Below are 27,750 nucleotides of genomic sequence, written 5' to 3' on the forward strand. Positions count from 1 at the left end.
AAAGACAAATAATGGTGACGATGATGGTCAGAGAGGCGGTGCTCCTCCACGCCCATCATCTATCATTGTTCCCTTCCAGTTCACCAATGAGAATCAATTTACGCATGCCACACAGGATCAGGATCACGGTGCCCCCATCCTCACAAAGGCATGTCATACCAGGGCCGAATATACAGTGGGCATAGGGTGACCCTAATAGACCACAAAATAGTGTGAGCTCTTCTAGCAACTATAGCATGAAGAGTAGTTATGGATCGTATCTATACCACTATCTTGTCCCTGATACTTAGTCACAACATCTTATTCAGTGGGTCTATGAGTGGTAAGATCCTGACTTGTATGTCATAGTGTAAAGATAATGGTCAATTACTTCTGTATAGATGAGGCAAACTTGGGCATAGTTTAAGACTGAGTTGCTATCTATACGACGGATAATACTTATGTCCACTGAGGAGTACAGTATGACAAGTCAGGTTCACAACGTTAGAATCTGGTGGCTCTGAAGGTGATACTTACCTTCTAAAACAAATTTCTAATTTCTATACATAACAAAATATCTGAGTAATTTTTTGTTCATCTCGTAGGTTGCCTATGACGCATATGCAATGAAAACTACAGATCATCACTTTTAGTAAGTGTGAATGAGAGATTGGCAATATGCTAGTATAAAGTGAGATTGTGTGTAATGTGATAGTATTTTATGGTAATGTACATGTAATTCAACATATTTAATAATCTATAGTGCTAGTAATATAATCTATGGACATATTTGATGAGATAATAATAGATGACGGTGATATTACTATTAGTATATATTTCTCAGCTTATCAATGTCTTATAGCAAATATCATGCCAAAAATAATTTCTAATCTTTTCCTTATGTTTTTCTATATTTTTTCCTTTTTCTTTGAACTTTATTTAAATTCAAGATATGCTCTTGATAAATCAAGAAAACTGACCCATTTTTGAAGAATTTGAGAGATTTTTGATATTGAAGGAAATGCAACGAATGCGATTGAATATAAAGAAAACCGGTTGAATTACAGAGAAAACATGTCGCATTTCGAGAGTCCGATTGAGCGTTTTTTTTTTTTTTTGCCTCGATCAACCAAGTTTGATCGCACGAATTCGTTTAAATTTTTGCTCGAATTTCATGCATTTTAAGAATACACACTTGTGGCATTTCACCCGTCACATTTGTGAACCCTGATCCAGCGTGGAAAAACATTAACACGGACAGCCAGCCAGCCACGGTTCACACTTCACACGAACGCGGGGCGCGCCAGCGACCCAAAGCCCGACCCGCTTCTAACCCCGACGGCCCGGACACGGCCCCCTCGGTCCTCCCCCTTCTTCGTCGTCCCGGCCGAAGGGGGGGCCCGACACCCACGCCCCCAACCCCGATTCCCACCGCCTCGGCCTCCGGCGCCGCGGCCGGGCACTCTCACCGCAGCTCGCCGCCGCCGAGCACGAAGCCCGCGCGGTCCCTCCCTCTGCCGGATCCTCCACCCCACGCGACGCTCCTCAGCCCACTGCTGCGTGCCGGTGCTCGTGCCCACAGCGCCGCTCCTCTCTCGGAAGTCTAGTGGGGCGAAGATCCGCCTGGGATAGGGCCGATTCCTTCTCGCGCCGGTAAGTAATTGCTCCGAGTAATTCTCGCTCGCTTGGATGGATTCCTTTGTTCTAAGAGCAACCAAACCCAGATCCTTCAAATTCTCCACTGACTTCGTTTTGGACTTTTGTGCCGCGTGGTGCCCTACGGTTTGATTGGTTTCTTCTTCTTCTTCAGCTTGCGAGATTGACATGAGTTGACACCAACACCGTAGCACTTGCTGTTGTTACGTAATTAAGGCGGATGCCGCTTATTTTTCCACAAGTTTTTGGTGTTCAACTGACCACCCCCCCCCCCCCCCCAAGTGAAATCCACTGGAATTGGTATCCCCAAATTTCGTTCGTCCCCAGCGAGTCCCCCATCCCTGATTGTCAGTGCTTGGCTATTTTTGCGGTTCCATTAGATTAGATTTGTAGTCGACTGTATTTCTTGCTTATTCCGTAGTCTATACCTGTCTTCAGTAGGTTTTTCTAAGTTTTTTTGCACTTAACCTTATAGTTTGTATTGTCGGATTTGTTACTTAAGCGGCGGATCTTCTGTCGGTGGATCTCTCTATCGATTGATGGCTTGTTAGGACTTCATGTGTTCTCTTATTTCTTTTGTTAGGAAGGCGGGTTAATAATTCTTCAAGATCTTTTGGTTTGTCTCTGTAGAATTAGTGAGCGAAGCCGAACTTTTCTAGTGCATTTGTATGTACTTGTTGCATCTGCTGGGTAAATATGTTTGCATGGATGGAGACTCATTTGGAGTTTGCTTTTGGATTCGTTCGTACCGGCCATTTTGGTGTGGGATCAGGGAATATATGAGATCTGCCAGTGGTCCGCTAATTGTACATGCCTTCCTCAGTGACAAGTATCTTCATATTGCGTCGGTGAGACTGACAAAGAAATATGAAATTACAGTAGCCATTTGCTAGGCTTTACCTGCTTCCCGTATGTTTTCTTGTTAAGGTTTTGGGATAGTGTCACCTTTTAAATCCGTAAGTTTGGACCATTTCATAGAAAATATATGAACATTTTCTCAGCACGAAGAAAGAGAGAAAAAAATTATCAACAACAGATAATTTTAATCCATACATTCAGAGGGGATAGGTACAATGTTGAGCAATTTACTTATTATGTTTCTACTACCTACCGTACTATTGTGATCCAGAAGATCTCCGTATTCCAGCTTACTAGTAACTGCATTGTTCGTAGAAGTAGAATTTGTGGCAATGGAACTTATTTCCTGTGATATTGGTTCTGTGAAGTTTACTCACTTCTGTCTATACATATTGCAAGTTCATAACTGCTCCTCTTTTGTGTGTTTATTAGGCCAATCTTGCAGTTGGTCACATGTATTTTCGCTTAACTACCTCTATGAATGGCAGCAGCATGGGCGGATAGTTAGTCTTTTGGCTGATTGTCATTTTGTTGCTTTTCAGGATTATCAATAATGGGAGAGAATAAATGGATGGGAAAAAGGTGGGAGGACATGGACACTGATGTCCTCGTGAAGATATTCAAGGAGTTGAATTTGGTTGAGCTGTCACCAGTATCTCAAGTTTGTCGTTTGTGGCGTTTGGCCTGTTCAGATCCGCTTATTTGGGGCACTCTTGACTTTGGATTGTTAAAATCCAATTTTATTCAAACAAGAGCATCACCATATATTTGGGTTGATGATAGGTCTGACAAGAGACTTGCAAGAATACTACGGGTGGCTATGGCAATTAGCTATGGAAATGTGAATTGCATGATATTCCATTACAATTTGTACATGAAGGATGAGCATCTTCATTTCATCTCAGAAAGGTAACAAAACCCTGAATGTTTTATCAATGTTGTGGCTCTACGTCCCTATGCACTGATGTGGCATATGTACCTTAAATCCTACAAGTCGATTTTCAACTCAATAGTTGAACTACAGCTTATGGCTTTCAATACAAATGTGTGATTGTAGTTAGTGGTTATACAAGCTGTGTAGTTGAATCACGCATAAACATTAATGTATTATCCAAAGTAAATATTCTATGTTTGTAACCATTTTTTCGTGCATTTTTGTGTTAACAAATTTGGATTGCTACTATTTCATTGTCATTCAAACTAGTAGGGGTCTAGGGAAGGCTGTTTGAGTACTCTTAGGTTGAATAGGCTCCCTCTTATTTTTTGTATCATCATTCTTGTAATTATATCTTGACAAAACTCTTGACGCTTAAGTTCTGTGGTATCTCATTTTGCATTGAAAAGGCTAATGCTTTATAGTATTGTCTGATGCCTAACAGGTCTCCTCACCTGAAACGATTGGTTATGCCAGCATGGAACCGCATCACCAAATTGGGAATATGTCAAGCTATTCAAAGGTGGGAAGAGCTGGAGTCCTTGACAATGCCTACCATCGGCCATCCTCCGTATATTATGGAAGAGATAGCCAGGAGCTGCAAGAATTTCACAGAACTCAAGATCATGGGCTCATTTGACCACCAATTTGCTTTGGCGATTTCGCAATACCTTCCAAAGCTGAAAGTGTTGAGCCTTCGTTGCTCGAAAGTGACCATGGATGCACTGCTCTCTTTACTGAACTCGATGGAATATCTTGAGGTTCTGAATATTTCCCACTGCCTGCTGTTGGGCATTGCTGTAAACGGGCGTAGGCAAGTGGTCCATGAGCTGGATGACCAAACTCTCGAGAAAGCTTCACGACTGCGTGAATTCCACTACTGCCAGAGCAGGTCGTGCATCGCATGCCAACGGATGATGGTGGATGAAGGCATCATGCGTTGGTATAGGTATGAGGATTGGTTTTGGCGCCGGGATGAGGTGAGGTCGCTTGATCTGCAAGATTATGGGAAACTGTTTGATGCTGATTGCGAGAGGCTGACATCTGTGGATTAGATGCTAATCAGGAAATAAAACCCATCTCCTCAGTCCTCGTTGTAGAAACTTGTTGACCTACCATTCATAAATCATAGCAAGCACTGAGCTGTAACAGTAGAGAAATAACATCGACAGTGCGTGCATGGTGTGTGTAGCTAATGCTGTAAATACTTGAATAGTTTGTCCTGTATGAAGGTGTCGTGATAGTCTCTATGGGAGTTTGCAACCCTGGACCATATGCTTTCAAATTGTTGCATTGGACATCAGTTGATAGTATTGGTTTTATGCACGGTAATTGCACATGCCAATCCACCTTGGAACTATGGAGTTCCGTGGCTGTTCTGGTTCCTACAAAAAAAAATCTCATGGAACTTCTGTGCTCAAAATTCGGTCTTACCCTTTTGGGTGCCTTGATTTTTCGTGGAATTTTATTGTAGATCGTTTTTTTTAAAGTAGATCGAGCTGCTTTTGCATGTAAAATGTCATGCTCCGTGTTCTGTTACTCTACATGTCGTCTGAGGTTACGCCATGGAAATTATTGATTCATGATTCCTTTGCTATTGGTCTAAAATAAGATGGCATCTCCCGCTAAAAAGAAACAGAAACGAGATAGCATCACACTTTTAAATCAGCCAATCATTATTTGCAACATTATCAATGAATTAGTGTCGTGGCAAAGTTGTCGTCATTATCAATAAGCTAAGTGCATTTGCACGTCACCCAACAGCACAATCAAATAATGATATTTGTAAAGATATCTTATTTTAGAACAAATTCATTGATGTATTGGCGTTCAATTTTCACGACTAAAGCATGGTGTTCTCCCATGCTCCCAACACTTGTGAAAATTGAATATAAGTATATACGATAGCAAATCCAAAGTACTTCAAGATTTGATGCACTGCGAACTTCTCCTTCGCTTCTCTCATCCCCTTGCCTCCTTTGGGTTTTCTCTCCCTAAATTAGGAGAAATGAAGGAACGGCTTCAAAGTTCCAAGTAAATTTCGCAAAAGTTTATGCAGTGGTTTTGAATATTTTCTTTAACATCCGAAAAATATTAACCCTCAAAGTTTATGGAGGAATAAGGAGAGATGGATGGCCAAATGGAAACGAAGAATCCAGTTACTGGTCTTTACTGTCCTGTTATTGAGAGCAAGTGGCTAAGTGCATGCAGTATTTTCATTTGTGTTATCTTTCTTAGCTGACGCGGGATGGACGGTTAGGGGCTCATTTCCTTCTTCCTCTCCCATTCCCTCTTCTTCTTCTCCCTCTTTTTCTCCCTCTTATCTCTCATTTCTTTCCATGAAGCACCAGAGCGTAGAGGGCTTGAGCTCCCCGCGCCCCATGGAGACCCGCCCCTGTTTCTTGTGTTCATCATCACTACGGCTGCTCGTACTGTTGTTCCTCTCGGTACTTCAGTCCATCGTGGACCATGTTTGTAGTTTCTCTCTCCGTAAACTTGAATAGAATATGCATGGCTCTCCTGCAATCGATTCGGAGAAGGGGGAAAAAAACTTGCTACGCATCACGGACTAGCTTCCCTTGCAGAACCAGCAGAACAAGGAGCAGTACCGAACTGGGCGCCTTCGAGCGAGAAGACTGGTAGGTGACGGCCGTTGTCGCCGGGAGCATGTAGACGTACAGGATCTGCCGCAGCCACGCTTGCAGAACTCTGCACGCAGCCTGCGGAGTTCCCCTCGCGCGTCGTGTAGGAGCTGCAATTCCTTTGCGGAGGAGGCGGTGATCTGTGCCGGGAACTTGGGATCGGCATGGCACCCCGCACGCGGCCGGGGCGGTATGATGGCCGCGCAATGCATCACGCCGCACCAGCTTTGTCCGGGAATGGGATGCTCGTGGCTCGGCGCTGGTATAAGCGACGGCGTCTAGCGTTAGGCTGGTCGGTTCCAACTGGATGCTCCGTGAACGCCCAGCGCGCACCGCTCCAGTCTGGAACCCTGGCGCGCTACCCCGCGCCTGCTGCGATGGCTTAGTGGCGGGCTGGCTGCCGAACGCCGGTGCCCTTGCGCCGGTGGCAGCCGGTGGTCGGAGCTCGAGGTGTCGCGAACGCGCGTGCGAAGGCCCGGCGAGCGGGTTTGCAGCGTGCGTGCAGAGTCGCCTGCGCGCGGGGCGGGCTGCGGCCGTGCGTGGGCCGGAGCTGGGCCAGATGGAGAGTGGCAAATTATTAAATGTCTCCATGGAGATTGGCAAGATACGAGCCACTTCCAAACCAAGTTGTGCCGGATGAGATAGATACGGGCATACGGCAATACTGCCTGCCCACAAGTGGCGGATGTAGAGCTGCTAGGTATGGGTTTGATCCGCTTCTCTTCCTCTTCTTTCTTTTCTTCTAATTCTCTTTTTTTCCTCTCCTACATTCATAATAAAAAATTGCTATGTTTAAAAAGTTTCTTTGACTGCGAAACGGTAGGAGTATCCGCCGCTGCTGCCCAGTGCTTCTATGCCCCTTCTTTTAAGAGTGTGTTTGGTTCGGTGTATAAGGCTAAATAGGATGATTCCATCCAAATAAATAATACCCATCCAGATGTTTAGTTGGAGGGCTCAGATTGAATAGGGTCATCCACCTTTACGAAATATTCACTCCCCCAATTCGAAAAAAAGAGCTGGACGAGGCTGTCCAGCTTCGATCCGCGTCCATGACTCAGCCCCGGAGAGGATGACCAGCGCGTCAAATGAACAGTACCCAACGAACAATACCAACTGTTTTCAAAATTTGTTTCTCTATTTGGATAGTGAGGTTGTCGTGGTCTAAAAATAATTAAACTTTTTCTGTAGATTCTATAATTCATGATGAATCCATTTTAAAAGGATTTACCTCAATATCCCTCATAGATTTCAAAATAAAAATCTCCAAAGAAGGCTACTCTTAGAAATTCTAGCAATTTTAAGACCTCAAAGAAATTCCAAAAATCTGAAAAAATCACTAATATTCCTCTCATGTGACGTAATAATTTCTAAAATTATTTTCAACTATAAGTTATTTGGTGTAAAAGTGAGTTTCTTTACAATATTTTATCTATATGCATTTTTATCATTTTATGTGATATTCTCTTTTTAATTCAATTTGAATTCAAACAAATTCAAACATGCACAAATTCACCTAAATACTTAGAATACATATAAATATGAATGTGCACAATCAACTCAGCGCATCTCATCCGTCCAACCAAACAGAAAACAGGTTTATCATATCCATCCAATTAAACAGAAAACTGATTTATCCCATAAAAATATAGAAATAATCATACCCTATCTAACCTTATTCTTCAATTAAACACACTTTAAATCTAAGTATGACCATTGGCCAACGGCCATTCCAATCCAGGGTACACTACAGGAGGTAATCACGGATGGGTCTGATTGCTCATTGGGACGACATCGCTGGGTGCAAAGATTCCATGGGCACTGCACTACAAGTCTGCAACTACAACTGTACTAGTAATATGGCAGGTGGAATCCACGTGCCTATACTCAAATACAAATACCAAAATAATCTAATATGTTCATTCATATCCATAAATTAAGTATTAAAATAAATAAATAACAATAGTTTATAAATCTGAAGAACAAAACAAACTGCTATTTTACAGTTGTAGAAATATGAATTTTCCTTACTTGCCATATGCCATATGGATGAGGATTTTACCTTTCAACATATATTGTTCCGAGAAAACCTTATCAACGTGTGCTTAGTTTGGTGCCAAGAGGGTAAGCTAAAACACCTTGAAAGTAATATCTCACCTCAATTATATAGGAAGATGCTCGTGCTTTGCAACGGTTTTTAAATTGAAACCCTATTTTATTGCACAGAGTTGCAAGTAATAATGTAAACTCGAATCCAATATTTTTTTCTAACAAACTGTTTATTTATAATAGAACATACTTGCCCTCCTCACAAAGACAGTCGAGTTCCCACACTCCCAGCTTTGCATCGAGGGTGTCAATATACGAGACAGGGCTGTGACGGCTCCATTTTGCTGGACGACACCGACGACATGATCGGCGAGAAGACGGCCAAGCCCGACACGATCAAGTCTGCGGTGAACACGGTCCGCTTCGGGAACGTCATCTCCTGCGCTGATATCTTGGCAGTTGCTGCTCGCGATTCGATTGTTGGGGTAAGTTCGGTTCTACTACAAACCCAGAGCTTCTGTTCTGAACTACGAGTAATATTGTGGTAGCTGAAGAGTTCAGTTATGACGCGTTTGGTTCGCGCCCATGTCCGCCACGCGCCAATGATTTGACAGAGGATTTCGTTGCCCTCCTCTCGCTCGCGCGCGGACGAAAAATGAACTAGCGTTGGCATTGCATGGGCGTTGGCATGCGGGCGCGCCAACATGTGGGCGTCGAACCAAACACCAGCTAAAAACACGTAGGCACGCCGGCGATTGATAGGCAATACAATGCTTAAAGGACCTTTAGAAATAACAATCTCTTCAACCCGGCCGTGATAACACCATTTCCAGAAGAAAACAAACAATATATTCAGTGAGGAGTCATGCTGACTTGTAGAATCCTTTTTACACAGAAAATAGACATACCGAACTGACAATGCGATTTTGTCTGCACGTATGGTTGGCTGCAGCTGGGAGGAACCTCGTACGACGTGCTCCTCGGCCGGCGCGACGCGACTACGGCGAGCATCGACGACGCGAACAACGACATCCCGACACCGTTCATGCACCTGCCGGCGCTGCTGGCCAACTTCCAGCCCCACGGCCTCTCACCCCACGACGTCGTCGTGCTCTCCGGCGGGCACACGCTGGGCTGTTCCGGTGCCTCTTCTCCGCAGCCGGCTGTACAACGAGACCAACACGCTGGACCCAGCTGCTGCTCAACCGTGCGTTAACTGTAGTGAAAGGAGATGAATTACAAAGAGACGTTTAATATAGAAGATAAATAATCGGTAATTGATAATATTTTTAAATAAAAATAGGATTCAATTTTACACTATGACTATTTGATCAATTTAGATGAACGATGTAGATTGTCTAGATCTGCTACAACTGTTGAATTATATATATATATATATATATATATATATATATATAGAGAGAGAGAGAGAGAGAGAGAGAGAGAGAGAGAGAGAGAGAGAGAGAGAGAGATAAATATAAAGTATATGACTTAAACTTTTGAAAAAGGACTAGAAATTATTTGGACTAAGTGTTTGTTTGTCACAGTTCTAACTTCAAAAATTCTTGGAGATGATCATCTATAGTTCTAGAAATTTTTAGAGTTGAGCTATGAATAGATTAAGGATCTTTGGTTTAGACATATTATTCTTATTTTGGAATTATAATAGATATTTAAACAATTTTATTTTATTCTATAAATTCTAAATCATATATAGATCTTAAAACTAGAGGTCTGCCAAATAAAATCCAACTGTCTTGTAACCTCATAGGATCTGCTGTCATCCATCCCTGTTTATTAGTTTTCATAGGACCTGCTATCATCCAGTCCTGTTTATTAGTTTTCCTAAGACCTGCTGTCATCCAGTCCTGTTTACTAGTTTCCACTTGAATTTCCATCCGGCAAAAAACCTCATAGGACCTGCTGTCATACAGGCCATGTTTGTTAGTTTTCCCTTGAATTTCTATAGGGCAAAAAAAACCTTTCTCGTAAAACTTCTGTATTCCAAAGTAAACCCTTCATCAAATACATACAAATATACGATCGTCGAAATACAACCTAATCTGGAAATTTTGGGTACCAACGCAAACTATCCGAGCAATTGGAGAGGAGGAGGTAGAGATTGCCAATACAAACTGGATCGGAATCCCACTTACATCTGGGCCCCGTATCCGAGACAATCCGAGCATCCGCCTCAAGATCCCCGCTGATCCTGACTCATGGGTCCCACTGAATTCGGGACCCACTCGTCAGAAAAAGCATCAGCCCTTTTACCTCTTGCTGCCCTGTATAAAAGCCGCAGATATTTTGCTCCGCCCCTCCTCCTCGCTCCCCTCCCGAGTCGGCTGAAAAGACCAAACTGCCCCTCGTCCCCGAAGTCCGAGCACCTCGGGAGAGGCGAGGACGTGAGCTCATCGCACCACTCGCCGGCGACGAGGCGGGCGGCGACGGCGATGGCGGTAGCGGAGCTGTGGGAGACGTTGAAGCAGGCGATCGTGGCGTACACGGGGCTGTCCCCGGCGGCCTTCTTCACTGCCGTGGCGGTGGCGGCCGCGCTGTACCACGTCGTGTCGGGGCTCTTCGTGGCGCCCCCGCCCCCGCCGCCGCCCCCGCGGGAGGAGCCCGAGGCGGAGCCGCTCCCGCCGCCCGTGCAGCTGGGCGAGGTCTCCGAGCAGGACCTCCGACAGTACGACGGGACCGACCCTAAGAAGCCCCTCCTCATGGCCATCAAGGGCCAGATCTACGACGTCACCCAGAGCAGGTCTGTTCCGTGCACCAAAACCCTAGCTTTCCCTCTGTTTCCGTGTATCAATCGTTGCTCTGGTGCTTGATTTGGGTGGTAGTTGCATAATTCTCCTGTAGTTGAGTCAGTGTTCTCGATAAAGTCTATTAGACCGTATACAAGGAACGGGTGCCCCGACTTGTTGCTGTATGATCGCTGGCTAGGCCGCATAATTGGCGGATTTTGCTGTGTAGGCAGTACTATGTGGGTGACCTAACGAATACTGGTTACTGATCTTTGGGACACTAGGATTGAGTAATCAATTCAATGCAAGGAAGACTTTTTGTCCAATTTCTCGGATGTAACCGTAAAGCTTGTCGTTACCGATGATTGGAGCAATCCAGGTGATAAATTTGCTAGAATTTCTGCGAGGCCATTGAATGTCTTGTCGTATTCGGGGGTTCGGAGCTTGTCGCTTCTGATGATGGGAGTAATCCAGGTGATAAATTTGCTGGAATTTCTGCGAGGCCATTGAATGTCTTCTCGTATTTGGGGGTTTTGGTTGTGTGGGAAGCGTGATTAGGGAAAGAAGAGATGGAAACACCATTGAATTGTACTTTTGTTTGATGATGTGCGCTGCTGATTTGTCGCTTGGACAGGTTCATTTTGTGTTATTTGTTACCATCCAATATTTCAGCTTGTTGAGGTCAAAACATTGAGTTTATAGAATTTATTGGGTACCATGGAATGGTTCAGTTGATTGGTAGTCGCGTAATATGAGCTACTGCTATAGTTGTTAGCAAGGGGAGGAGAAATTCTTGTAGTGGGTGTAAAGTCATAGTGTGAGTCAGAGGCTCACAGCCAACTTTTGGGGTCTTAATATTAATTGCCTCATCTTTGTTGTGGTTTCTTTCACTGCCTTCTTTTTTATGTACAATTGTTGGATGATTTGAAAAGCCTGTTATATCTAATAATTTGTATACTTGATTAGAATCTTTTTAGTACCAGTTGACTGCATGTCGGCAGGGATGATGGCAACAGAGTTGCTAATTTGATGAAAGAAAATTGGCAGGTTATAGTATATTTGGTAATGATTGGATATAGAGGTTCAATGCTCATAATAAGGAAAGCGAAATTACCATATGTTTAGCAGTTGTGTTTGAATAGCTATTCCTTCTGTGCATAAGTTTGGTTCCGTGTTGCTTCAGTATTTTGTTCTTGAATCATCCTTTGACTTTAAGGTTATGTACTAGAAGAGTTACGTGCTATAAAAAAGGTTTGTGTCATAAAATTATATATCTGTGGTCTTGTTCATGGTGTTAAAGTGGTCTCGGAAAAACTAGTCTATCTGAAACATAAAAAAATTGACATTGTGATACTTATAACTTTGTTCTGGTTCAATGGAATGGCAGGAAGGTGCAAAGTAAGCCACTTATTTATGTTGTTGTCATCCCGCACCAGAATCCTGGATTAATTAGTGAAAGTTGCTTTGTGCATCAAAAAATTAGTGAAAGTTGCTTGTTTGCTTGTTTTGTATAGGTGGAGTATTTTTGTGGTTAGGTTCAACAATCTAATAAGATGTGTGGTTTCTTTTATTTATCTTTGCATGCGAGACACAGTTGCTGGTGGACCACGCATATTTTGTGGGTGGGTGATAATAGTATTACAAGAGTTCTTGGATCTGTTATATTATGTAGTCGTTTATCTTCCATTGCGCTTGAACTTTGACAGTGATAATCACCTCTGCATTGCACTGCTGCCCACGCAAAACACATGAAAGTCGAGTCCTTTTAGATGAGGGGATATTTTACATGATGCATGCTAGCTGAAGGTTAGCTGTGTTGATTTTTCTTCCGTTGTGAATTGATATTAGTGCCTTCTGTGTCAGAAACGTGTTGCGAAGCTCCCTTCCGTATCAAATTCTCCCTTACATACCAAATTCTGTAATCGAACGTCTAATTTTGTATTTTTTACTCATTTTAATGGCTATATGCAGAATGTTCTACGGACCTGGTGGACCTTATGCGCTGTTCGCGGGTAAAGATGCTAGCAGAGCGCTGGCCAAGATGTCCTTCGAGCCACAAGACTTGACTGGTGACATATCTGGCCTTGGGCCTTTTGAGCTCGATGCCTTGCAGGACTGGGAATACAAGTTCATGAGCAAGTACGTGAAGGTCGGTACCGTCAAGAAGACTGTCCCTGTTGAAGATGGCAGCACCGCTAGCACAGCCCCTGAAACCAATGAGACCGCCGCCAAGGCAGAGCCCGAGAAGGCACCGGCAACCGAAGAAAAGCCTAGGGAGGTAGTCGCAGAGGAGGTGAAAGAGAAGGAAGCCGTGTCAGGCGCCAAGGAAAGCTAGAGCATCGCAGTGCCTCAATCAGTTGCGGCAATAATTTGACATGGTCCCGTTCGGTTCATGTCAGGGCCCTGCAATCCTCACGTATCATCAGCAATTTAGCCTGTGTAATTGGATATCATCAGCAATTTAGCCTGTGTAATTGGATATGTAATTCGTACCAGCGGCATGGACCTGGAGGTGCTGGTGCTTTTATACTATTAGTCATTGGGGATTGGGAACCGGGGTGTCCTTTGTTAATATGCTTGGTCGTGGATAATAATATGTGCCTTTTTTTAGAATAGCTCCTTTAGCACCCTCCCATGCATTTGCAGTTCTGTATAGTTTTGCAAGTCCTTCTATGCGCAGGTAAATCATGCTATCTGTGATAAACCAAAATGCATGCCCATTCATTTAAATTTTGTGCTCCTCACTCATAAGAAAGAAGACGTCTAGGCATGGTTCCTTGCGAAATTCCAAACACATGGGATCTCTCGAGAAAATCTTGTGGAAACCATGCATTTTGAAATGTGATTCTTGTCGGTATGACTAATTCTGAGTCAAAGCCATGTGTTCAGGCCTTAAGGGGCTTGAATGGCATGTGGAAGTTGATTTTGCCATGCTGCCTTCTCTTTTCAACAAGCAAGGCAGCAAAGGGAGTGGCCTCTGCTTGAAAATTAATATTGATGGTTCTTCTAGTCCAGCGTTCAAACTACATTTTTCATGGTTATCTCTAATAAAGATATTCTGTTCCATGTTTCTTGTAGATTTCTAATTTTTCCCTGTGGAATGTCTCAGAATTCTTGGTCAGTACTAGGAAAGCACAACACATAATTTCTCCTTTTTATATACATATCACTTAGTATAATTTTTTGAACAGGTATTATATAATCGGCAGGAAATACTTGGGAAAGAGAAGAAAATAACAAACAAAGAAGCAGCACCCATGATGTCTTGGGCTTGGACGTGCTGCTCTACCAGTAAATGGGCCTTACGAGGAGAACGTTGGGCTTCGGCTCATTACATGGCAGTGTCGGGTGCGGTCGACCGAGCAGAGTACTCAGCACGTTTACTACCACCTCGCCCAGCCAGGAAGCGTGGAGCCGTCGACGTGCTATATAATGCGACCCAGGGCTCCGTTTCAAAGCATACCTTTCTCGGCCTTTTGGCTAAGATCAAGTGTAGTATCTGTTCTTATCAGTTTAATATCTGATATGTGGGCCATGTGTCCACTTTGATATTAAATTAATTTTTTATGGGGGAGGGTCCACTACAGTGGCTTGCTACTGGGCCCCTCACGCGTCGTCCAGGCGTTGCACTACTGCCTGGACCTGGCGCACCCCTCCCAAATCATAATCAAAGATGTTAGTAACAAAAGATATTCACTGCTACCGCATAAGAAGTGTGAGTACGGATGCGATTATTATGTTTAATATTGGATTTTGTTTCAGATGAAGGCCAACGGAATATCCCCGTAGGCACCAGCTTTATTGGTGGTTAAGATGAGTTGCTCGTCACTTGGTGTCTTATGTTGGTACCAGCGGCGGGGTTCTCCATCGTATGTCTCCCGGCCGACCTCAGCTGAGTTCTGCTGAAACTTGCGTCCATTTTTTTATGCTTTCCGTTTTATTTTCTCCTACACTTCCGTTGTCCTGTTCAATGTCAAATAGTCAGCTGGGAAAAAGATTTATGAATGGCATGTTTCAACTCTGTCTGTTACTGCATGATGTCTTCCCGTATATATTTTACTAATCTGTTTTAGTTAAAGGCACAACAAAAATGTTCTGATCCAAATGTTAATTTCTCAGATGTTGACAGAAGATGATCCAACTCCACCTGATCGTGCCACGAATATTGTAAACAAAGATCTCTCCGTGTACTGAAGAAAAAGAGGGAGGAGATTCAAAAGTAAGCGCAGGCACAATATCTTTGCCTTGTTAAATCATCTTGAACCACGACTTCAATTCAGTGATAACATGGTCTGTGTTTTCAAATGCAGGCAACACGACACCTTGTCGCAGAAAATGAATGCTTGGGGCGACCGGGAGAAGGCTCCGCAGAGCAAGCAAGATGAGGATATGAGAAAACTTGCTGATTTTATTGCGGGAGCTTGAGATCATCGACGAAGCTGAAAGTAAACTAGAAGCAAATAACTGATGACGAAGCTTGACAGTATAAGCATCGACCTTTTTTTTTTAAGAATTGACATCAATTCGCATACATTTGGATGTATAGTTCTTATACAACTTCTCTCATCTGTAACATAGCCTTGTTAGATTGGTCAGTATATATCATTTTAGGATTCCGAAGTAACTTTCCCCCTTTGTCTCTGCTAACGCCAGTGCGCTATTGGCATGGCACTTGGCATCTGAGTTTTGTGCGTCTGAGTTTTGTGCATTTTCATCATTCTTCTTCTCATTTAATCGACCTCGCCATATCGTGCTTGTGGCCTTGCCCTTTGTTGTGGTTGCGGATGGCTGGAGTGTGAACTCGCCAATGTACAAGGGAGTGACCTCTGTTTTGAAAATTGATACTGATGGGGCATTCTGACAATCTGACTACATTTACCATGGCTGGTTAGGTCTTCTAAATATTTTCTGCTCTGTGTTTCTAGTGGATTTCTACTCTCCCTCAGAGTTCTTGTCCGTACTTGGAAGCTCCAAATTTTTTCCCCTCTCTATAAATACTGCCTTCGTTTACAAATAATTGTCACTTTTAACTTTTACTGTTTCAACTTTGATTAACAATATTTATTCAAATATTTAGGTAAGTAAAACGGAGAAAGTATCACTGGGCTTGCTATTAAAAGTGCTTTAAACATGTCTTATATTTATAACTACTTACATAAATATTTATAGAAAAGACGAACTGCCAATCGTTGAAAAGTAAAATCAAAAGTGTCAAATGTAATGTATTTTTTAGCCGTCGATGTGTTATATAATGCGACCCAGGACACCGTTCAAAAGCATACATTTCTCAAACTTTTAGCTAAGATTAAGTGTAGTATATATTTTTATCTGTTTAATTTTTAATATATAGATTACGTGGTGACTTTGATATTAAATTTATTTTTTATAGGGAATAGTCCACTACAGTGCCCTCATGTGTTGCACTACCGACCGCGCCTGGGGCACCCTACTAAATCATAATCAAAGATGTTATTAACAATAGATAATCCCTGCGGCATAAAGATTGTGAACGAATATTACGGATGCTTAGATTTATAAGTTTAATGAAGAGGCAAATGGAATATCCCTCTAGCAGCAGCTTTCTTCGTGTCAGTGAATGGCTACTTCCTCCGCCTTCATCGCTCCAGCTCTCTCTGCACCGGCGCCGGTCGGCCGACACTGCGCGGCTGCATCCGTATGCCTCCCCGGTGTCCGCCGCAGCCGGCGCTTGTCCCGCGGCGTGCGGTGCAGCGCCGGGCAGGGTGGCCTCAAGGTCCCAGCGAAGCGTAAGCTCTCGAACTGAAACCTCGAACCTCTCGTGTAAAATTCGCTCGGAAGTTACGGTTTTGCCGGGTTTGCCACAGTGGCGGAGCTGTGGGAAGCGGCGAGGGTCGCGCCTCCGCTGGTCGTGCTCGCGGGCGCGGTGGCGGTTTTTGCGATCTACAAGGTGGCGTCCGGACTCCTCAAGCCGCCCTCTCCACCGCCGCGTCGGCGGGAGGAGACCCAGACTGTGCCGGCCCCGCCAGTCCCGGAGCCGGTGGAGGTGGGGGAGATCACGGAGGAGGAGCTGCGGCAGTACGACGGGTCTGACCCCGAGAAGCCGCTGCTCATGGCCATCAAGGGGCAGATCTATGACGTCTCCCAGGGCAGGTTGCTTTCCTTAAGCCCTGGCCTCTAAATCGTTATCTTGATGCACTATGAAAGTGAAAATTCAGTGTTTTGAATGTGGGATGCCAAAGAACTGCAGGTAATCACCTGTTAAGGCGTTTAAGCCAGATATGGTGGAAGTATCTTTGTTTTGGAGACCGGATTTTCAGAATCGCAACAAAGTTTTTCTTAATGAATTGCAGAAAATTCTTGTTTAACAAATCAACCTCGTAGTGAATTATTTCACCTCTGATGCTATCAGATTACTTATCAGTGTGATGTTTGAGGAAACATTTGAAAATGCAAAGGAAACATGTGTACTGCAATTCTGCAAACACAGTGTACCTGATACTCTTATCCTTGCAAGTTAATCGATGTTACCAGAGTTCACTATGATATGCCAAATAAGTATCACATTTTATTATGCATTCTACCATCCAAAGTTTGCTGATTTGTGCTCTAGATAGTATAAGAATGGACAATTCTAATGAGAAACCAAAGTTGTCCGGAAGAAGTGCAGCAATTTGTACTATCCAACTAATTGTATATGTTGCTTAAGTTTTACAGGACATGTATTCTGTACTAATCTGATTTTGTGTGTCAACAAACTTAGTTGCACTCGCTTTTACGCTTAGTACTAATAAGTATCTGACTCTCAATGACATGTAACTTAATTTTTCCTGTTTGGATGGAATAATGATATTCATGTGGTACTGCTGGATGTTTTGGGGAGCAGCAATTCCTACGAGAAAAGATTATATACATATAAGCTGCATTGGATTTTACTCAAGGCTTGCTTTCTCCAATTAAAACAGTTAGCTAATGTATCCCTTCTAATTCAAAGCATGTGTTGATATCATGGGTTTGGTTGTTTAAGGTTATATCTATATTAAATTGTATGGCCACATTGCAAGGATACTTGTATTAATGTTGGTCAGTTCATAGTTTCCGTAATCACCTGCAGTTTTTGCTTGAGTAGGCCACTTGTAATTTTCTATGCACAATTGTACAACACATTGTGTTTGATCAGATTATATGTATTTTCCCTATCAGTAACTCGATTTTCTCTGTGAAGGATGTTCTATGGACCTGGTGGGGCATATGCGTTGTTCGCTGGTAAAGATGCGAGTAGGGCATTAGCCAAGATGTCCTTCGAACCGCAGGATCTGACTGGGGATATATCTGGCCTTACACCAATTGAGCTCGGTTCCTTGAATGACTGGGAGTACAAGTTCACCAGTAAGTATGTGAAGGTAGGAACCATAAGAAGAGCAGTGCCTGCAGAAGAGGGTTATGGTAGCATTTCGCCTGAAATACAGGAGGAGGTTGCTGGGCCTGGGCCTGAGCCTGAGCCTGAGCCCGAGCCGAATGAAGACGATGCGCCATGAAACATAAAGACATCTGAGTTCTGATGGGAGGGGTAGAACGAAATGTAGGGCAGGGCGCTGCTGATGAATGCTCCAAAGGGAGTTAGAAACCGAATGCCTCCTATCTGCTGCATGCATGAGGCCTGATGTTTGCAGAAATGGTGCTTAAGTTTACATGACCAGTAGATGTGTGTACTCTAGAGTAGAAGTGAATGGTTGAATTTGAACTTTGAAGGGATCAGTGCTCTAGTTCCATGTTCGTCATCGACGTCATGTTAAAACAAACCTGAGATGATCACAGTACTGCAGCTCTCGCCCCAGGAGCAGTAAGCAGGGCTCTGCACTTCTGCAGCTCGCAAGTAAGATTGCATCCAAACATTTTAGGACCTCATGTGCTTGAAGTAAGAGGTCACATTCACAAACTAACTATTTTTAAAATATGTTTCGCAAGTCACAATGCAGGAATTAGTCCCAGTCCAGTGCCTCTGTGCCTTGTGGCTTAGTTCCTGCTTCGTTCTATTGTCCTGCTAAAATACTTTATCGTTTCTTCGTTCATGTCATTTCTGATGTATAATTTCTCCTACTGAAAGACGAGAAGCGGCAGAAAAAATACATCTTCTTTTGCGTCTTGTTTCTTTAATGTATCAGCTGTTACTTGCCTGGCTAAACAATGGTACGTATTTGGATCATAGATGAACCGTACTGATTTGAAATTTGTAAAATGTAAGTTGCGATTAGGTCTTTGGATCATACGAGTTAAGTTTTGTGCCATTGTTTCACCACTGAACATTAGTTTGTTACCTTTTCTGTTCTACTCTCTTAGTGCAATGATAGAGGCACGAAACTCCACTAAGTAGGATTGAAATCCTGTTGCCTACAATTTACATATATGTGAGTACTTTTAATGATTTATTTGTAGTGCAGTGGTGGATGTATGAGTGGTGTGCGTGTGCGTGTGCGTCATCCTTGTAATAAAAAGAAAACTCTCAAGCCTTCAATTTGGCATAGATGTTATGAAGTCTTAACAGATCAGACTGAACAAAACAAAAACAGGGTTCTCATGTTCTCACTTTTTCTTATTTGAATTAAAAAAATTGCCAGTTTGTGCACACAAGAATGAACCTCAACTCAACCTGCGCAAAAGGAAATTTTGATGTGAATCCGCGCCTTGAACAACGAGCTGCAGAGCTCGGATGTCGTGCTGGTAGGCTTCAAGACCTACCGTATCTGTGTCTGTGTGCGAGCTTCCCCTTCAGCTGATGCCAAGTTCTTCTCAGGCGTTCACTTATCTTGTGCGGTTCTTGAGGAAGCCCAGACATCAACACGAGACAAGAAAAGGCCCCAGGCTACAAAATCACAAAAGGCCCACTCTCTCCTCATGTTCCTCCCGAACAACTCAACAAAGCCAAGAGCCAACTGGCACGACACTGGGCTGTTGTTTTGTACCATACTGCCTATGCACAGAGCAAAACACCAGCTTAAAGTTCCAGTCAGCAACCACTGCCTCGCCGAGCCAAGTAGCGATGGCTTGTAACCCGAGCGGGGGCACTAAGCTGAATGCTCATCGCCTGAAGTACTCAAACCAGCAAATCTGATGCCAAGGGAAGCAGTGTGCGCCATGTTGGCATGCTCAAGTTCCAATCAAGTAGTATATGCCTCATCATGACAAGCAGTCAAGAAGCACCCTGTGTTCATAGATGCTAGATCAAGCTGTTAAAGTTCATACTTCATAGTAATGTATGGTAAGCACACTTTCTGTTTCTTTTAGAGTTCTAGGGACGATACCCCAACCCAAATCGCATTGCAAACAGAACATAGAAGGTTACATCGGTCGTTCACAGGTTTAACGCTCAGGAATCACATAGTGAGCACTCTTCTCATCATCAAAGAACACCCGACACACACCTTTTTGTATCATCACCTACTAGACGTCAGGACCTCCTCCTTGCATGACTGAGTTTGGATTCACTGTCAGGTCTCCCCAGCTGCTACATCTCCGCGACTGAGTCTCTCTGGTCTTGTAGCCATCTTCTCTAGCTCGCCAAGCAAACAGTTGTATTGTATATTTCCAAATAGCGCACCGGGCACAGAATCACCCAGCACTTGAGCATAGGAATCATAGCACACATTCTGTTCGCCAAGCTGACATAAAAAAAGGAGAGCTATAACAACATAATGTAATGTTCAGTAGTACAACTTCTAGGGCTGAAATCTAGAAGCTCAGATATTCTATTAATATGACCGAGCTTCCAGAATGCATTTCTCGATGAAGGAAAAAAGATCCGGCATTGTTTTCTGATGAACTACTATCTGTCAAGGGCGGGTAGACAGCGCATGGCCAACCTAAGGAAGCTATCTTTTTAATTCTCTCAGCGCGTATGTCACGCACGATCTCATGGAGTCAACTGCGGATTACTTGGACACATATGTTCATCTTTTTTTACTAAATTGGATATCTCGAATTTGAATCGGATTTCGACACATGTATCAAATTTCAAGTTATATTTTGCATGTCCAATTTTTTTTAATCGAATTAGACACTTGAATTTAATCTAGATTTTGACACCTATATTTTTATTCACGTAACACTTAGACTATCCCTAACCATATTTCCTTCATTTCGTTCCCTTCCCGATTCCTTTCTCCGTTCTTATTCCCTTTATTTTCTCTCATCTCCAACAGCTTCCCTTCGAGGGGAATCGCGAAGGGAACGGAGAGAGAATCCCGTCCTGAAGGGAATGACCCTGAGAATCACGTCGTGAAGGGAAACCGTTGGGAGCGCTGAAGGGAACGAGAATCCCTTCACGACAGGAATCTGCCCGTGAAGGAATTCCCTTGGATATGATCTATCACCAGCATTTGGCAAGATTGTTCGGCTGCACAGGAAGCTGATGCCGGCTTGTCTTTACGTTTCCTCGTTGCTCTGCTGTTACGGTGGGACAGGTCAACAGAAATTTTGCCTTCTATTACTATACCTTTTAATTTTTAACATTCATGATTTGGGCTGTGCTAACCCCAAATTACTAGCAAGTTTTCATGGATATCTGACCTCAAGAAAAAAAAAGTTGATACAGCAGAATTAGAACTTTTGTTGCTCTAAGTACCAAAATGATCTGCAACTAAGTATCAATAGACAGAAACAGTTTGAAAAAACACTCATGATGTATCCGTCGAATGACAGATTTGAGAATGTGAGATGCGTTCGCCGCCCAGTGTGAAAGGCTGACAGCTAACTGATGAAAGAGGAATCAAAGAACGAGCAAAAATATTCTCGTCGAAGTCAAACACTCAAACCTCTGTCCGTGGAGAAAGCTTCTCGACGAGTAGGGATCTTCTGCGGCATGATCGATCTCTTGCTTCTGTTGGCCTGTATATTCCAACATTGTATTTTGACTCGAAACGGTCGCAGCACATGTTTCTACGAATGGGTCGTTGTTTGTAGAAGATCCCAGCTTTGACAAAGTAAACGCCGTCCAGCTGAAACGTGCAGATACGCAGTTGTATATATGCACGCCAAGTAATCTTATGTCCTGAATATTTCTCCATGCAACTGCACTGTGTTGTGCATAACCGTGTAATGAGCTATCGGGACTTAAGTTTTGTATTTTTTTTATTACCAGATAGATCAAAAACTAAAAAACAAATTAAATATTCACTTCTACCTAAAAAAACTAAATAGCGATACAGAACTATCTACTAGCTACCTCTGTTGAGGATTACTAACAAATACATTTGTATATATATATATACACATACTATATATATATATATATATGCCTAGATGTACTGTAGTACTGTTACGTTACCCGTAGTTACGATCTAAAAAGTAGTATAGTTGTAACTCACAAAATAAGTCAGTTATTACAAACATATATAGCCGTAAGTGGGTATCACATCTAGTCGTAATTATACACTTTTTTATCATGTGATTATAACTGGATCACCTCTGCGTACACCCTCAGTTATAATAAAAAACAGTATAGTTACTATCGTAACTGATTTTTTTGTCATACGATCGTAACTCAACTATCTGTGCTGTCGTAACCGACTATTTTTTTAGTCGTAACTGTGATCGCAACTGGGTCACCTCTGCGTACACCCCAATTACGATCCAAAAAGCAATATAATTACTATAGTAACTGACTCTTTTGTTATGTAATCGTAACTCAACTATCTGTGCTGTCGTAACTGATTATTTTCTTAGTCGTAACTGGGGGTGGCGCAGCAGCAAACTACAATGCTTCTCGTAATTATATACTTTTTATCATGTGATCGTAACTCACCTGTATATACCGTCGTAACTGACTAGTTTCTTAGTAGTAACTAGGGTGGTGCGAAGGAGGCTGCAGCAACTGAGGGTGTGTCGTGTGTGTATATATATGTATATGTGTGTGTATGTATGACAAACTGAGATTCTTGTGTAAGAAGAATGTATTCAATTGCATATAAGTATACATGCAACAAACGGCCGGATGTTGAGCCTTCTAATTATTGGCTATGAATCCGCCGCTGAAGAGGGTATAACACAAATGCCTTTACCCTAAACATGGTTAGAATAGAAACGCCACAGCGAAAGAAAGAGGATATTGTGCAAATGCCCTACATACATGTTGAATAGAAACAGCACGATGAAAGGAAGCGAGTATCATGCAAATGCCTAAAATGGGGTTGAATAGAAACGCCGCGATGAAAGAAAGCAACTAGTATATTGCAAATGCCCTAAACATGGACCGGAAAGAGACGGCGCGCGCGACGAAAGAAAGCGAGTACAACGCAAAGGTCTTAAAAGTGTTGATTGCTCGTTAAGCTGAAAGAAAAAAAGAAGACCATTTCTTGATTACCACACTTGATAAAATCTGAGAGGCATGGTTCTAAGCCTGGGTACGGACACACGTATCTCTACACGTTTCCACAAAAAATATACCGAAACTGATCGGTTATCAGTACTGAAATCCTTGTGTCATGAACAGATAGATGCAAACCACGCATGCGTCCAAGCAGCGAGGGGCCTAGGCGCCGATCGAATGTGCCACGAGAAGCGCTAGCATGACAGACAGGCGAGCCCCACAGGGCGGCAGGAGAGTGTGGCCACCACGGCGACACGCTTCGCCGTCAGCCGCAGGAGGCTGCGCGTGAGGCGGCCATGGGAACTCGTGTGCTCACCTCGCGAGCCATTCGAAAGCGAAGTTGCAGCTGCATGGGGTCAAAGATGGGAAGAGAGAGAGAGAGACAGAGGGAGATCAGGGTTGTGGATAGAACGTTGCGGCGGCAGCCAATCAGAGGCGAGAGGCCAACACACACCCCCTACCCGCTCATCCTCCGGCTCATCTCCTCACGGGCCAAACCACCGCACCAAACCCAACAAGCGGCATAAAAATAGGCTAGTAAAATAATTTGGAGACGTTCTATGGCCTCCAGTTTCGTGATATTGCCAAGAGGTCCCTGGTTGATATTGGACCCATCAAAGGTTACATGGGAGTTTGCGAAAATTTTAAAACTCTTTCAAGAAACAGTACCAATACAGAAAAGAGTAAAATATGATGCTCCTATAACACGAGGGCCTCCCCACAAAACAAAATCTACCAATAGAAAATTCCGAGCCGGCACAAAGACCTACCCCACCCCGCGTGGGCCCCACACGCCATAACCCTCCGGCGATTCAACAACCCACACACCCCTGCCCATAACCTTTTGGCTCCAAGCTGCAGAGCCCCTGTCCCAAAAAGCTCGTCCTCCCGGACCAACGCCAAGCCAAAGCCAATCCCGCATCTCCTACATCTCGCCAAGAAGTACTCGTAAAGAGCGAGAGGGCAGAGGTAGAGGGGGAGAGAGAGGCATAAGAATCTTTCTTTCTCTCTCTGCCCATCAACCTGTTTTGCCTGCGATTCTTGTTGCATTGGTTTGGTTTTATTTGGTTTTGTGGAAAAGGAGGCTGCTTTTTCGTTGATCTAGATGATGGCGAGCACGACGTCAGCTACAGCCGCCGCAGCATTCGGGGCCGCCGCGGCCGCCAAGCCGAGAGGGTCGGCCGCGGCGGCCCTCTGCCCGAGGGTGGCCGCCGGCGGCAGGCAGCGGCCCGGCGTGGTGCGGTGCGACGCGGGCGTGAAGGCACAGGCGCAGGCGCAGGCGGTTGCCAAGGCGGCCAGCATCGCCGCGCTGGAGCAGTTCAAGATCTCCGCCGACCGTAAGTCTCTTGCCCTCGCCTGGCCTCGAATTCGCCGCCGTTGGTGTGCGTCCTGTGAATCCTAGGATGCGGAGTTGCGCCGCTCTGGTGAGGTGAATTGGTGGTACGCGAATTGAGGGATCTTTGCGTTGCCTGGTGGTTACTGTGGCAGTTGGGATTGGTTTTGGTGTGGTACAGGTCAAAAGTTGTAGGTATTTGGGGAAGAATTGGAATATGTGGGAACTTTGCATTGTCCTGTTGCAATTTTTCCTTAATTGGCTTAAAAATGCCTAGAATTTTGCAGGTTACTGCTGCTCATTGGAAATGTTCACAGCCTAAACGGTTACCTGAGTAAGATTAGATTGTGGAGCAGGTGACCAGGTCTAAGGCATCTGAGAGGAATTGGTCATGGTGATGAGGAAACCACGCGCCATCTGTGTTAAAACATTAGTAGTTTTCTTTCTGAAGCGGTCAACGGAAGATAGCGAATGTCAATTTACTTTTGTGGGTTAGTTGGAGCGATAACTGATTGTGGAGTCATATGCGCCACAGATTGGCAGAGCTTTTGTTTGTATACATATGTTCTATGGTGAAATGAAACGGTTATCTTTATCTGTATCCACCAAAAGGACATGTTGTTGTAAGTAGCCAAATGATAGTGTAAGAAGACAGAAGTGTGTTATCGTAGCCTATGCTACAAAGGAGATATCTATATATGTATACTATGGATTATTTAAGAATGGACAGTAGTTATTGCATGCTTTCGGCACCAGATATTGGCCTGGCATATTGCACATAATTTTTTTTGGCCTCTGTTGTTTAATTCTTAAATTTGAGGCTGTCTCTTCTAAAACTAGAGGTTTCATATTTGTTATCATTGCAGCCTCGTAAAATATGTCATATTCTTCTAGTATAAACATGTAACTTTCCCCCCTTAGAATTTCTTTAGGAATAAATATCTCCATGCAACTGTATAACAACTAAGTTGAGAAAGCTTTATGTTGATGTGCAATTAATTTCAGTTTCTTTCTTTCAAAGAAATAGTCTCGGTGCATTGTTTGACAATGTTTTATGTTAAATACCAGGGTACATGAAGGAAAGGAGTAGCATAGCTGTGATAGGCCTCAGTGTGCACACAGCACCGGTGGAGATGCGTGAAAAAATCGCTGTTGCAGAGGAATTATGGCCCCGTGCTATTTCAGAACTCACCAGTCTGAATCATATTGAAGAAGCTGCTGTTCTTAGTACCTGTAATAGAATGGAAATTTATATGGTGGCTCTATCATGGAACCGTGGTATCAGAGAAGTAGTAGACTGGATGTCGAAGGTGGGAACCGTCTGATCAACTCTCTTTCTTCAGTCTGTAGTCTTTTTGCCCAGCTTTTCCCTTTTCAGTTGCTCAAGGACACAGTTTGGGAAAGATGCCCTGATATGTGTATTTTTGTGATTTTGCAGAAAAGTGGTATACCTGCTTCTGAGCTTAGGGAGCACCTGTTCATGTTGCGTGACAGTGATGCTACACGCCATCTGTTTGAGGTATCAGCTGGGCTTGATTCTTTGGTTCTCGGTGAAGGACAAATCCTTGCTCAAGTTAAACAAGTTGTGAGAAGTGGACAAAACAGTGGAGGCTTGGGAAAGAACATTGATAGGATGTTCAAGGATGCAATCACAGCTGGAAAGCGTGTCCGCTGTGAAACTAATATATCATCTGGTGCTGTTTCTGTAAGTTCAGCTGCAGTTGAATTGGCCCTGATGAAGCTTCCAAAATCTGAAGGCCTGTCAGCTAGGATGCTGTTGATTGGTGCTGGCAAAATGGGCAAATTAGTGATCAAACATCTGATTGCCAAAGGATGCAAGAAGGTGGTTGTGGTGAACCGCTCAGTGGAAAGGGTGGATGCCATTCGCGAGGAGATGAATGATATCGAGATTGTGTACAGACCTCTCTCAGAGATGTATGAAGCTGCTGCTGAAGCTGATGTCGTGTTCACAAGCACCGCATCTGAAACCCCATTGTTCACGAAAGAGCACGCTGAGACACTTCCCCGTATTTCTGATGCCATGGGTGGTGTCCGGCTTTTTGTGGACATATCTGTCCCAAGGAACGTCAGCGCATGTGTGTCTGAAGTTGATCAGGCACGTGTATACAACGTTGATGACTTGAAAGAGGTGGTGGAAGCCAACAAGGAAGACCGGCTCAGGAAAGCAATGGAGGCACAGACAATCATCACACAAGAACTGAAACGGTTTGAGGCATGGAGGGACTCACTGGAGACTGTTCCGACCATCAAGAAGTTGAGGTCATACGCCGACAGGATCAGGGCCTCAGAGCTCGAGAAGTGCCTGCAGAAGATCGGCGAAGATGCTCTCACCAAGAAGATGAGAAGATCCATCGAGGAGCTCAGCACCGGCATCGTGAACAAGCTTCTCCACGGCCCACTGCAGCACCTAAGGTGCGACGGCAGCGACAGCCGCACCCTGGACGAGACGCTCGAGAACATGCACGCCCTCAACAGAATGTTTAGCCTCGACACCGAGAAGGCGATCATCGAGCAGAAGATCAAGGCAAAGGTGGAGAAGACCCAAAACTGAGCCCAGGAAGCAATTTTCTACCCCGTGTATCTATACATACTCCCCCAATCTGTCCCCCAACATTCTGATTCCAATTTTTTTGATCCTTCACTTACTGAGCTCCCCTGCTCGCTGAGATCGTCAACTGTGTCGTGATCTAGCGCCATGGCAGCAACTAAATCTGTTGAGAGATAATTGCAAATTGTCTCTACTCCGGCTGCCTTTGTACATTATTACTCAAGCTGCTGTGGCAAGAGCCCCATTCTTAAGTTATATACGCTATTGGACGAAATAAACAGGAGCTGATCAATGTGTCAGTTGATGCCCTTCGATGCATTATTATACTTGTAATCTTGTAGTAATGTTTTGTACCGTTTACACTAGCCCTGTACTTAAAATTGTTGAGCATTAACACTCCTGATGAGTTCAGCTGTTTCTACTTTCTAGAGGTCAGATGGTTTGAGTTCAGTTATCTGCGTTGATTTTCTTTTCAAGCAATTATACACTGCTGATCTGTTCGTCCTAGAAGTGCATGTATAAATAATGGCACATTTGCCATTATTCTTAGGTTTTTTAGATGCATTATTCTCATATCTCAGGGGTCACCGGGCCTGAATTTTGCCAGCGTACGCGAACCGGACTGGGGACAACTGGGCTTGCGCTA

General features: G+C 43.8%; 5 protein-coding genes, 1 long non-coding RNA gene, 1 other non-coding gene and 1 pseudogene across 8 annotated transcripts; all 8 read left to right on the forward strand.

Moving 5' to 3' along the window:
- Positions 1 to 1,297: 1,297 nt before the first annotated feature.
- On the forward strand, positions 1,298 to 4,759 carry LOC133907540 (F-box/LRR-repeat protein At3g48880-like). Of its 2 annotated transcripts, XM_062349598.1 has the most exons (4): positions 1,298 to 1,632; positions 2,408 to 2,483; positions 3,036 to 3,402; positions 3,873 to 4,759. In XM_062349598.1, the coding sequence occupies exons 3-4, from the start codon at positions 3,047 to 3,049 to the stop codon at positions 4,480 to 4,482; spliced, it is 966 nt and encodes a 321-aa protein (XP_062205582.1). In that variant the 5' UTR covers positions 1,298 to 1,632; positions 2,408 to 2,483; positions 3,036 to 3,046; the 3' UTR covers positions 4,483 to 4,759. The 2 variants fall into 2 exon arrangements, with proteins under 2 accessions (XP_062205582.1, XP_062205581.1); XM_062349597.1 differs by lacking the exon at positions 2,408 to 2,483 and having other exon boundaries at positions 1,300 to 1,632.
- Positions 4,760 to 8,477: 3,718 nt separating this feature from the next.
- LOC133908023 (cationic peroxidase 1-like) lies at positions 8,478 to 9,331 on the forward strand. The gene is made up of 2 exons (XM_062350158.1): positions 8,478 to 8,600; positions 9,068 to 9,331. The coding sequence occupies exons 1-2, from the start codon at positions 8,478 to 8,480 to the stop codon at positions 9,329 to 9,331; spliced, it is 387 nt and encodes a 128-aa protein (XP_062206142.1).
- Positions 9,332 to 10,425: 1,094 nt separating this feature from the next.
- Positions 10,426 to 13,475, forward strand: LOC133907441 (membrane steroid-binding protein 1). The gene is made up of 2 exons (XM_062349489.1): positions 10,426 to 10,876; positions 12,834 to 13,475. The coding sequence occupies exons 1-2, from the start codon at positions 10,569 to 10,571 to the stop codon at positions 13,195 to 13,197; spliced, it is 672 nt and encodes a 223-aa protein (XP_062205473.1). The 5' UTR covers positions 10,426 to 10,568; the 3' UTR covers positions 13,198 to 13,475.
- A 688-nt stretch (positions 13,476 to 14,163) lies between these two features.
- On the forward strand, positions 14,164 to 15,728 carry LOC133907436 (uncharacterized). The gene is made up of 3 exons (XR_009907964.1): positions 14,164 to 14,537; positions 14,625 to 15,081; positions 15,173 to 15,728. It is a non-coding gene; the product is annotated as an uncharacterized LOC133907436 (long non-coding RNA).
- On the forward strand, positions 14,322 to 14,518 carry LOC133908126 (U2 spliceosomal RNA). Its single transcript, XR_009908097.1, has one exon. It is a non-coding gene; the product is annotated as a U2 spliceosomal RNA (small nuclear RNA).
- Positions 15,729 to 16,140: 412 nt separating the features above from the next.
- Positions 16,141 to 16,312, forward strand: LOC133908104 (U2 spliceosomal RNA; annotated as a pseudogene).
- A 103-nt stretch (positions 16,313 to 16,415) lies between these two features.
- On the forward strand, positions 16,416 to 18,990 carry LOC133907435 (membrane steroid-binding protein 1-like). Its single transcript, XM_062349481.1, has 3 exons — positions 16,416 to 16,627; positions 16,706 to 16,991; positions 18,064 to 18,990. Exons 1-3 carry the CDS (start codon positions 16,459 to 16,461, stop codon positions 18,374 to 18,376), a joined length of 768 nt encoding a protein of 255 aa, XP_062205465.1. The 5' UTR covers positions 16,416 to 16,458; the 3' UTR covers positions 18,377 to 18,990.
- A 5,051-nt stretch (positions 18,991 to 24,041) lies between these two features.
- On the forward strand, positions 24,042 to 27,444 carry LOC133906994 (glutamyl-tRNA reductase, chloroplastic). Its single transcript, XM_062348965.1, has 3 exons — positions 24,042 to 24,539; positions 25,604 to 25,845; positions 25,974 to 27,444. Exons 1-3 carry the CDS (start codon positions 24,308 to 24,310, stop codon positions 27,105 to 27,107), a joined length of 1,608 nt encoding a protein of 535 aa, XP_062204949.1. The 5' UTR covers positions 24,042 to 24,307; the 3' UTR covers positions 27,108 to 27,444.
- The last annotated feature ends 306 nt before the right edge of the window (positions 27,445 to 27,750 follow it).

The sequence above is a fragment of the Phragmites australis genome, chromosome 24 (genome assembly GCF_958298935.1).
Source record: "Phragmites australis chromosome 24, lpPhrAust1.1, whole genome shotgun sequence".
Lineage (NCBI taxonomy): Eukaryota > Viridiplantae > Streptophyta > Magnoliopsida > Poales > Poaceae > Phragmites > Phragmites australis.